At 37.6% G+C, this 12,100-nt stretch overlaps 1 protein-coding gene across 5 annotated transcripts in view; it reads left to right on the plus strand.

Moving 5' to 3' along the window:
• Positions 1 to 207: 207 nt before the first annotated feature.
• Positions 208 to 12,100, plus strand: part of VTA1 (vesicle trafficking 1) — a 35,989-nt gene continuing 24,096 nt past the window's right edge. The window contains exons 1-2 of one of the 5 annotated variants that reach the window (XM_051801614.1): positions 208 to 396; positions 11,332 to 11,426. In XM_051801614.1, the coding sequence (XP_051657574.1) occupies positions 288 to 396; positions 11,332 to 11,426 (204 nt within the window). In that variant the 5' untranslated portion in view covers positions 208 to 287. Of the gene's footprint in view, positions 397 to 446; positions 854 to 1,183; positions 1,236 to 11,331; positions 11,427 to 12,100 lie in introns of those variants that run through there. The other 4 variants (XM_051801615.1, XM_051801618.1, XM_051801617.1 and 1 more) reach the window with 4 other exon arrangements.

Genomic DNA, 12,100 nt, shown 5'->3' on the forward strand with positions numbered 1-12,100 from the left:
GCCGCCCCGACATCTCCAGGCCCTTCCTCACGGCTGCTGTGGGACGCGCTTCAAGCGCTAAGGGGCCACGCAGGTGACGCTTGAGGGTGTGGGTCCGCATTGGCGGACAGACGGACAGACGGACAGACGCGCCGCCCGGCGCGATGCCTCCCGCCCGGCCAGCAGGGGGCGCAGTTCCGCCCCCTCTCCCCCCCGCCGGCCCCCGCCCACGGCGCCCGGAGCCGGAAGCGGAAGCGGCGCGCGCCAGCCCCGGGAGCGAGAGCTGTGCTCTGCCGCCTGCGCGCGCCATGGCGGCCCCGGCCCTGCCCCCGCTGCCGCCGCCGCTCAAGAGCATTCAGCACCATCTGCGGACCGCGCAGGAGCTGGACAAGCGCGAGCCCGTGGTGGCGTACTACTGTACGTGAGTGAGGGGGAGGCGGCCGCGGCGCCGCCCCGCCCCGCCGGTCCCTGGCTCGGCCACCGCCCCCTGCCCCGGCCGCCAGTCGCCGCGCCGGGCGGAGCGCCCCTCCCTTCCCTTGCCCTCCCCTCCCCTGCCTTGCCCGCCCGGGGGGCCCGGGGGATGTGCGGGTTCGCGAGGGCGGTGGGAAAGCCCCACCTCTGGGCGGTGCCGGGCGGTCGCGGTCCTGCCCCGACCCGCCTCCTGTGGGCTCTGTCCTTTTGCGGAGTTAAAGGCTCTTCGCAGGCGGGGGTGCATGCCAGCAGCCCGAGTGCGTGCTTGGACACGCGTGTGTGAGCTCCAGTGTTCCGTCAGTGTTGGGATAGCTGTAATAAGTATGGTATAAAATAATACTCGGGAGCCTTTTCGAAGTTTTTCTCCTCCTGAGAAGACCTCCTTTCTGTCCTGTGTATCTGAGTAAGCGTTTAGGGTTTGAGAGTCTTGGGTCCTGCCAGTAGTGTTCATTTTGTTTTCTGTAGGGCCTTGTCACCTTCTCAGGGTTCTCAAAAGGGGCGAGTGGGTGGCTCTTTTTGTTTCACTGAAATGAACACAGCAAAATCTTACTGTAAAACTTCCTAATTAATAGGCAGATTTTTTAAGCTGACATGGCTTCTAAGCTAATGGTCGTCAGGGTGGACTGTGAGCCTTTCTAAAAGACTTTTCATAGCGAACTAAGACATGCGAGCCTGCTTTTAGTCTTAAATTCCTGTTACAGTTAAACCACACTGGGAAAATGCCTCAGATCACCAGAAATGTCTGTTTATGTCTGTGACGACCACTACCCTTAAGGGGAAGGAGGGTATGTAGTCACAGTGTTGTTTATTTTTTTCTTTTTATTGAGATGCGAGATCATCTGAGGGGTTTACTTGGCTTGTCTTCAAAAAGAGCTAAAAAATAGATATAGTTTAATTTGTAAGGATGAATTCATGAAATTGGATCTTCAGAAAGCTCTGAAAAATTTGTCAGTTCAATGACAGAAGAATAATATAAACTTTTATGTGTTACGCAGGAATACTGTGCTAATGTGGAAAACTGCAACCAGAGAAGGGAGGGAGCCACATATTAGAACATTGGTTGTTCTCAATAGTACTTGCTCTTTATTTAATGGCAAAACATGAGGCAAGGCACACTTTGTGTAGCAGGAATCACCAGTTAGGTCAAGTTGCACTGATTTTTTGGTTTGGTTTTTTTTTGTGTGTGTGTTTCTTTGGGTTTTTCTATCAGATGTAACACCCTATCTGGCTAGACAAGAAAAACACTAGCACTTAGTATAGATGACAAGATACAAGTCTATTTTTATTTTAAAACAGAAATGGTTAAGTGTCTGAACTGTATTTTTCTTTGTCTTTTCAATTCTGAAACTTAATGTAAGTCTTATTGTAGAGGAAAAAAAAGCCTGTGTTGGATAATTACCATTTTCTGTAAAGTTGTTTGCCTTGTCTGTCCTAAGCAGTCTGAAAATTTTATTTTTTCATTTGAATACTTCAACACATCTGATTAATTACTGAGTACAGTGAGGGCTATATTCTAATTAAAATATTACATAAAGTGAAAAACAGTGACACGTCTTTTTCAAGTTAGGTCTTGCTCAGATCCTTTGTTCTTTTAAATACACAAAGGAGAAGAATTAATTTTCACCAGTGTTCCACTGGTGACACTTATTTCCTCCCCTGGTGGATGAGTATTGTCTGGATTGACTAAAATGCGGAACTCCTGTTTCGTAGGATTTTTTTTTTCTTCATTTAGTTCTGGCTTTGAAGCAAAAAGATTTATGAGCCATTAATTTTTAACATCGTGGGTTTAGAACAATTATGTGAAATCCCAAAGTATTAATTATTCATATTGCTACTGTCCAAAAAATGTACTGCATATACTGCTAGCATTCAATGAATAATAAAAGCTTTACTGAAAAGATAGATTTTTAAAAGTGTGGGTCTGGGTATACAAAAAAGTTTCAGGATACTTTTCAGATAACGTTTTGAAAGCAGTGCAGATTTATGTAGAGTTAAAGCAGTGTTTCTCATTAGATGCTTCACTGGAAAAAGTGAACATCTCTTTGTTTAGCCTTTGAAATGTGTTTCAGAGGAGCTCTATACATTTTCTATAATGTATTGTGTGGAGGGAATAGTGTGAGGAAATCTCGGTGTGTGCTGGAACATGTGGTGTTCTCTGTGCTGGTGCTTCTCCACCAGCCTCATCTGCAGATGCATGACAGGCACTGTGTGTCCTGGGACCAGGAGGCTGGTGTGGCCCGGCAGCCAAAGGGGGCCCTGCAGTGACAGGTCATGTGGTGAGTCAGTGCTGCACGTTCTATCGAAGGCTGCTTGCACAGCCGCTCTGTGAGGCAGAGCCATCTGACTTTTGGTCATCTGCTGGGTGTAACTATCAGTCTGAAGAGTGACGTCTTTATAGCTTTGGAATATTGCCATAAGTGGCTCATACCTATAACAAAGCTTTGGTCCTAGTATTATTAATGTTTCCATAGCACAGTAGTTGTCAGTACGGACATATGTTTGCTAGGTTTTGATTTATGTTCATTTTAGTTAAATTCCACTTGTATATTTCTGATAATAAGAGCTGTGACACGAATTAATTTGAACATCAGAAGCAAATATCTGACAAGATATATTTGCAACCTAAAATATTGCTTTCTATAGCTTGGCACTAAAATTGTCAGGAGTAACTACTTACTGCCTTGTTAATATTTTTGTCTCTCATCAGCATCCATGAGAGCTGGTAGATAGTGCACTCTTAAAGCTGAGAATTTAAATGGCAGTTACACATTTTATTTGCATACACTGTTCTACATTTTTGTCTCTTATGTTTTTTGGGGTATAGTGCATTTTAAGCATTAAGCTAGCATAAATCAGTGGTGCCACCTAAAGAAGATACTGTAGTCCTTCTCTGGCCTCTCATTCCCAACCCCAGTATGATAAAAGCCAATAGTAAGCTATTTTTCATCCAGGCCAATTCACTGCTTCTTAAACAGCTGCACTCCCACACAGACAAGGACAAGGAACAGGACACCATGACGTGGGGTGAAGACAGGACTCCCACTTTTTTGATATTGCTGGTATATATTAATTTAAAGAAACAGTAATTTAATGAACATTAATCTGGTTTACACCGTATGAATAGCTACAACAGGGATTATTTGTAGTTTTCAACTGCCACATAATTTTCCACGTGAAAAATAAAATGTAGAAGAATATCGATGTTCTTGCATGCTGTAACACATCACAGATGCTTTTTGTTGTGGTACTTCCTAGAAACACTGCAAAAATTAAAAAATGGGTAGTCCTGTGTATTCCTTACAAAACCTTTGTGCTTAACCTCCTTTACAGGTATTCAGATTCCAAGCAGCATATGATCAGTACCTTTATATGTTGTGTGTAAACTGTTACTTTCTTATCTCTGTCATTAGTAGATGGACATAATTGATTGAAGCAATAAAAATATGATACTGTCTGGAAGCAAATGTAAATTTACTTGGTTGTTAAATGTGTTCTACTTAGAATATAGACTATATGGAAATAAAAAAACTTTTTTAAGTTGTGCAGGATATGATCTCACAAAATAATTCTCCTTAAAAAGAGATTAGACCCTTAATGGTTAATGTATGTAGCTGTTTCAGGTTCAGTAAAGGTCAGCTGATTCAGCAGGTATAAGGGAATACCAGAAATCTGTGCTACACTGGTTGTCTAGCAAAAGGCAAATAATTAATTGCTAGTCAATAAAATAAATTTTTATGTTGAGAACTTACATGAGTCTGACTGTTTGACTACTTTGAGATGTTATTCTACAGACACAAGGAGGCAGGCTCTGATAAAAAAATCTCTGGCCTGTAATAACTGAAGAAATTATACCTCTGGCACAGACAGTTTGACTCAGAAGTAATTTTTTTAACAATTGTAAGTCTTGAGAGTAGCTGTGTCTTCCAAAAATTTCTAGTTTAGAGTTTAAAAGAAAATGGCTGTTGTTTCAGCCTTTCAGTAGTGTTTTTGAACTCTTTGCAAAGATGATTGGTAGTTTATTTTGGACTTCTGTACTTACTGGGCATCGATGTTCTGATTCAAAAGTATTGAGAGAATGCGAGTGAGTTGCCAGAAAGGGACTGATGTTTCATGATATATAACACCCTAACACACAACAGTGTTTGGATATCTAATGGATGCAACATGAGAAATTATGATTCTAGTAACTTCCGAAAAGCAGAGCCGTGATGACTTTTGCTTTACAGTGTACTAAACATCAAAAAACATTCATGTGAGATCAGTAAATTTGATCTTAAAAAAGGTGTGAAAAATTCTTCACTTTTTAAATTCTTGACATGCAAAAGCACCAGAGAAATGCTTCTGAAGGATCTTAGTATTGTATTAATGTTTCTGGTTTTGTGAGATCAAGCAGGAGAGAAAAAGCAAAAGAGACAATTTTTCTTCCCAGGACTAGTTGACAACGTCTTGAACCAAAAGATTTCCAGGGCACGAAATAGGCTTCTTCTTCCAGTTTAAGCCAAACTGGAGAGTGTTCCACAGAAGTGCTTCAGATTTGTGCTCTAATCACTGCAAGCTGTTTTATCCTTGTGACTTGGTGATAACTAATCCAGAGTAGGTGCTTTGCCCTCCTGTTGCATTCTAGAGATCTCAATTGCTATAAATCCTACATTTAATGTAGTTTTTCTGATTTAACTAGAAATATTTCCTTTTCTTTATTAGACTGTAGAGACAAACTTCTAAAAATACTGGTAATTTAAATATTGTACAAAAGCTTAGAAGCTTATGAATTCCACATATAGGTCTCTTAATCAAATTTTACAAGATCAAAATTAGTCCTTAAACCAGACTGAAATATGGTAGTGTGAAATACAGAGTAATTTCCTAGGATTTGTAATAGATATTACTAGGTTATTTGTCAGCTAACCTTAATAGTTACCACTTGTTTGTCATTGGAAATTTTGTCTCACCTATTTGTCTTGTTTACAAGTTGCTATTATTCAAATAAAATGGAATTGTAATGTAACTTACTGTAACTGTCAGGAATTTTAAGTAAGCGACATTTTATTTGAGATCATTTTGACTTGACAGAATTTGTCTAGCATGTTATGTGACCCTGAATTATACTGCTATTAGTCCATTTTCCTTGCTAAAACTTAAAATACTGTGAAAGAACCTGAGGGGACAAAGGGGTCATAATATTATGCTTTTATTGTTATGGGTTTCTTAATTAAATTTGTTTGTAGTCTTCATTCCTTCTACTTTTATATCAGATCTTTTTTTCTTACATTTCTCCTTAAACTAATTTTACTTTAAAATAAATATTTAAAAGTAATTTGCTTTCTCTGGAATGTTTAAGGTTTTTGAATTGATGCTACCAGTCCAATATCTTGTCTTTTGCCAAGTTTTCTTCAGCATTTTATAATGAAGAGGCAGTATAAGGCCCTTCAAAGTTTGTTTGTTCGAACTGTTAAATCTGTTTTTAAAAGTCTTTGGATTCAGACAGCTTGCACTTAGCCATGTAGAAATACCATATATTTATGATTTGCACACAGAAATTGCATGACTGAAATATGGCACATTAATGTTCATGAAAGCAAGCATAATTCATTTTTATATGAAAATATGTTTCCAGTAGTATCTCTTGCTTCCTACATTTGTATTCCAGCTGTTGGCTTCCTGTACCAAGCAGTTAACAAATGTTTTTCTGTCAGTGGTTTGACAAAAGGAAGAGGAAGGTGAAGATTATGAACGAGTAATAAATTACAGCCTGAAAAAGCTTTCATTCCTTAATCAGAATAAAAATATAGCTAAAGTTTACTGCAATGTTATTTGTTAGTATTTTATCGCAATCTGTTACTCTCAAATGTTGAAAATATTCCAGTTGCTAATATTTTTTCTTTTTGAATGCCAGAGAATTAAATATGTACAGGGAAAAAAAATATAATCATTTGATCCTGTTAGGCCAAGAAAAAGAAAGATGGGTAGGAGGACAGAATTTAGAACATAGAATCAGCGTTTTGTGCATGCTTGCTGGCTGGAACTTTTGTTATCCAGTATTTTTTATTTGACACAGAGTTAGTTTAAAGTGGGAGTGAGGGGAGTTTCAGTTGTTATCCAAACATAAATCTGGAGTAACTTAATGTGTATGAGAATGAATGCCTGGCACATACTAAAGACAAAATACTTTCTCTGAAATTGTGCTGGGTGTTAGCAAAGGAAAAATAACGTGACATAAATGAAGGCAAAGAAGTTTCTGTAAAACTCACTGTATAATTCCATCCAGCACACCCACACTTAGTATTTACTGAACAAAGATTAAGGGCAGCAAGTCAAGATGTATATTTTGTAGTTGTCTTGGCAAAACATTTTTGTGAGAATGATAACTTGCCAAGTCTTTATGAATTTGAAGATAAATGTCCTGTCTGCAAACTGAGAGCAAGCTCTCTTTTAGTTAATAATTGGCAAAACAGTTCTTTGTGTATAAAATTACAAGTGACTTTAGCTCTACTTATAATATTCGTTAATATTTAGACATTAGCTCTATGTAGACTCCTTTACCTTGTTAGTGCTTTACTTTATGCATATGCTACTGTTGTTGGCTGCATTAAAGTCTTTTTTGCTACCTGATTTCGATACAGGGGGCAAAAAATAGTTGTGTCTGTTATTAGGGTGAGTGCATAAAACAAAAAGAAAGAATAATTTCATTCATCTGTTTGTTTACAAGAATTCCAGAACTTCATCACAAATAGTGAAGAGAGATGAGAATTACAGGTCCCTTAATTCCCAGATTGTCTGCTTTCTTCATATACTCCATTTAGGCTGAAAAACTTGAAAACTTTTACAGCTACAGTGCATGGATGTAGTTGTCTTTTTACGTCAGCATTTCCAGAAGCTTGGCTTTTCACAGTGGAACTTTTTTTATCAAATGTTACTAAGCAAATGGCCCCTTTAAGTCTAGTTGTTGAGTTTTACAGTATATTACTGCGGTCATTAGGGGCATGCACTTTGGACTTTTTTTTTCTATGAAATAATTTTGATGTAAAATGGCATCTCAAGTATGGTATTTTATAAGGTAAAATAATGCATTCGTAATACAGAACACTAAGAGGATTTCTTTCTGTGGTGTCCATACTGTTCGGGAGATTAACTTCCACTTGTCAGAAGTTGAACCACTTCCATTAAAGCAAAAGTTTTGTGACTTAGCAAGCACAGTAATAATACATGCCACTACTTTTGCAATATTACAGGAACCAAAACAGCTGTATTTAAAGGAATGTAAATAATTACTCTCTTTTCTCTTAGATATGGGGGGAGGGGGCAGCTGAACTCATGTCACTGTCGACTTTCTCAGCAGAGACCTTGGAGGCAGTAAACTTTTAGCCTCTTGCTTATGAGTTATTTGCTACTGAGATTACCTGTAAACATAAACACGGCGGACAGCTCTTTAACCATTAATTGCCAGTTTAAAACTTGACTGACGATATTAACACTGGAAAGTTACATTTTACTCATTGCTGCTGAAAATTTAGTGGGTTTGCCCATTTGCTGCAAGTTAGAAAGAAAAAGGGCATTAATAGATTTCCTTCACTAGATGAAAACATATTTTTCAGTTACTATTGTGTATCTTTACTATAAGTAATACTTGTGTGATGAAGTACACGCAAAAGTAAAAGATATGCTAGAGACTTCTAACACCTTCATTGGCAAAGGTAGTAGTATCAAAACCAACACAGTCTTACAGATAGCCTACATTTGGGACGTTTCAACATTAGAGAGAGCAGAGAGAATGGCAAAAGATGCAGACATGGAAAAATCTGCATTTGGAATTTAATTGTTTGCCTTAGGAATGCAATGTATTAATACTCAAAAATGGAAAGAGTAGAACTAGTAGACACTTTTTCCTGTTGTTGGTAATAAGGCAAGGGATTTGAAAAGAAATTGCTTACTGCTTGTTGCTTTCAGATTCACTCACATATTGCTCTTCATACAGATAATTTCAAAAGCAAAATTTTGAAACATTAAAAATATTTTTTTTATTTCACTGGTGTCTTTAAATACCAAATTATTTCCTGTCTTCCTGTTTTGTTTCTGTCTCTAGAAATCTCTAGTTCTTTCAGTTTTTCAGCTATTTTACGTGCTGTTTGCTTGATAAGTTTAGTGATTGTTGATAGAGGTTTTCTATCCCAAAGCCCTACTTTTGACTAGAACAGCGCTGAGTAAAGCAGTAAGTGTGCCTAAAAATACTTAACAACATTTTGTTTGGCAATGGTCTGAGATTCAGACTGTGGAGAGTGTACTTTTTCTTCTGTATCTTCAGTTCATCAACTGAAACTGATGTTTGGGGAGATTTTGACTGGAAGGGTATGGTTTGCATTTTCTGACCCGCAAGTTACCTTATCCTTCATTACAATCAGGTTCTTTTATCAGTGATATCTGAGTCAAGACTACTTTTAGTATGGAATGCTACTAGGTAGTGATACTCTGTTAATAGTATTTTTCACAGACATCCTGCTCTTTCTTGATCACCACTTACTTGAGAAAGAAGGAATAGGGTTTGCCTTTATCTCAATGACTGCCTCATCAGACGCCTGTCTAGACAGGTTTGTTATGCAGTAGTCCTCCTTTCAAATGTATGTGAAGAAGTGAGTATGCAAAAAGTCTGGACTTCAAAAGTTCCTGAAGATCACAGTAGACTCTCTTGTTACAGTAACTTAAGTGTGCTTTGACCTTTTACCAGTTAATAAGATCTTTCAGGAAATCTCCTATACAATTTATATAGGCACTGATCCAAATTGGGAATTGGTGGCTAAATGTGGTAACTGTCTCATATGGTCGATTGTGTGGTACAGAGATGTAATTGCTGTGACAGATGGAACACATTTATCTCAGGTGACATTAATTGTCTGTAGGATGTCTCTGTTCTTAGTGTCTGTAGAACTGCTGCTGCTAGAGCACCTTCATGTTTTCTTGACAGTCTGTGCTTTGGATAACAGACCTTCAATCGTGAGTGACCTAAGGACTCTTGGGCACTTTGGTCCCAGAATCTTCCGTTGGCAGGAAAGTGGTGTTGGTATGGAACATTGCTCGATATCAGCCACAGTGTAAAGTTATATATGGACAAGAAAAACATGTTTCTTAACTGTAACTATTGTTCTCTGACCTGTGTTTTCTGTATGTTCAAGACTTGCTCTTCTGCGTTTGTTCATTGGAGTGTCTGAAGGAGTCTTAAAGTTTTTCTGAGCCTCTGAAATCCTAAGAGGGGAAAGGGCTGGCTTTTCAAGGCTGCCTACAAAGCCTACAGATGGCACAGTCCTGTAAATACACCCCTTTGGGTATTAGTGAGGAAAAAAATTACCTTGCTTTCACTATTTAAATGGAAGTATTTGCAAACAGTGTGAAAAAAGCCACATATGGGTAACACAAGTGTAACAGTTAAAAATCAGGACATCTTTTAATTATTAAACATCCTCAAGACTAAAGACATTTGCAAGATCCATTTATATGGGATCAGAGTTCTTTTTATGTAAATGAGTTATGGAAGAGATCTGAAGATGCATACTTCAATAAGTAAGATAAATCTATATCCAGTAATGACCAAGGGTATTCTGAATTTGTCACCCTAATGCATGTTGGTCTCAATTTATTTGCTTCTGAAAACATCTGAAACTTCCATCTATCAAAAAGAAACTACTGATCTCGATGGCTTATAGGTTTAGCAACCCTTATATTAATTCTTAAGTTTTATATTATTAATTTATACCATTAAATGTGTTCAGGGGAGCTCACAGTCAAGGATTTACTTAAAAATCAATTTAATTGAAGACTGAGTATTAATTCCTTGTCATGTGATGATGGTATTTTAATTGATGGTAGATTTTATTTATTTCAGTACCTTAGATACAATCTCTGTCTCTTTCTGTGTTTGAATTTGTTTGAAATCTAATTTCAACTTTATGTGTGCTGGTTTAGTAATGTTTAATATTAACGTCAGCATCTTGAAGATAAATAAGGTGGGCTTACGAGTACCTATCAGTCATTAGCTTAGTATTGTCACTTGATGAAGTCTACATAGCACAGAAAGTGTCCTGTAGGACTGCCTTAGAGGTCAAGAGTGAGAGTTAGTGGAATGCCTTTTTTGTGGAAGATGTTCTGCATTTGGTTACTGAATGTTTCTGTCCATTTTCCCTTCTCTGTGCATGTTAATCCTATTAAATAACAGTTGTTTGGGTTTGCTCACAGTTTCATGAAGCCTATAAAGTTCTGCCATGTGCAAATCTAAAATTCATGGATTTTGGTAGTAAAAAGATAATTTTTGATCAGAAGGTGTTCATCATCATTCATTTTCAAGATCATATTAAAAACTGACAAATCTACTTACAGATAAAGTTTAATAAAGCCTGTCTTGTCTGTTTTAAAGATCAGGTTTTTGTCTTGAGTTTTTTGATGTTATGTACATGGAGATAATAGATGCTTAATTCTGTTTAATAAAGTGGTGTTTTAAAGCTAACTGGTTCCTACTACATGAAGTTCCATTTTTGAGATATATACACACACTCTCAAATCGACTTGAAGTTCCTATTTGAGAGCATTGCAAGCAAGGGTAGTGATAATTTACAAAATCACTTAATATTGCATAATAGTGATACAAACATCAATTTGAAATCAGCGGGAGTAGTCATTGGGGAAAATAAAGCATAAGTCTCACAAAAATATCTCCTAGTATCTCTGCAAGACCAGGCATATCTGGATTTCACTGTCATTGCTCACTAGTACTGATGTCATTACACTGTTAAACCATGAGTTTGTCTTTCAGATGTGTGGGAGACATTGCTTTGTTTGCTAATGGGTTTTGCCTTAGATAATCACTTTTGTTGTTTTTGTGTTTTGTATCATTTCAAGGTCGTTTGTATGCAATGCAAACAGGGATGAAGATTGATAGTAAAACCCCAGAATGCCGTAAATTTTTATCCAAGCTTATGGATCAGTTGGAAGCTGTAAGTAGAATTTATCGCTCTCCTTTAAAATGATTCATGATATTATTTTAATTTTTATTTAAGCTTCTGCAAATAAGATCTCCAACATCAGTTATTGATGCAACTGTTCTGTATGCAGGCACATTGTATGAATTTAAGTTGTATGTAATAAATTGGCAGAAGGATTTGAAAAGGTAAAGGAAGAGGTAAAGCTGTATGTGTGTATGTATGCATGCACAGACATAACTGAAATTTTGCCATAAGGTTTTGTGTAGACAACATGAATTACAATACTTTATTCAAACATATTCCCATGACAAATCATAATTTGTTATGAAATAAATACAGGTGTTCTAGACGACCTTTTTAATGTATTTACCTTTGATTCCTTGAAGTGTGTGTTATTTTCACTGTAGGACTCACTAGCCTAGTCCTCGGATGCTTTTGAAAGTTTTGACCTAAAACGTTGTACCCAGGGAGTTTTTTAAACTGTAAAAGATAAAGATACTTCTGATCGTATCCTCTGTTAGAGATTGGAGATTTCATACTATGAATTTTTGTAAGTGCAGTCTAATCTGTGTCAGAGATGGCCGAGCCATGCTCTTTGAATGGATCTGATCCTATTAAAAAGCCTTAAATAGAACAGATTTAAAAAAGGTAAAGTTGTTGTACAAATGGTCAGTTTAAGTTCTAGG

This window comes from Manacus candei, unplaced genomic scaffold (assembly GCF_025592945.1).
Source record: "Manacus candei isolate 608988 ecotype Guabito, Panama unplaced genomic scaffold, ASM2559294v1 h1tg000052l, whole genome shotgun sequence".
Taxonomy (NCBI): domain Eukaryota; kingdom Metazoa; phylum Chordata; class Aves; order Passeriformes; family Pipridae; genus Manacus; species Manacus candei.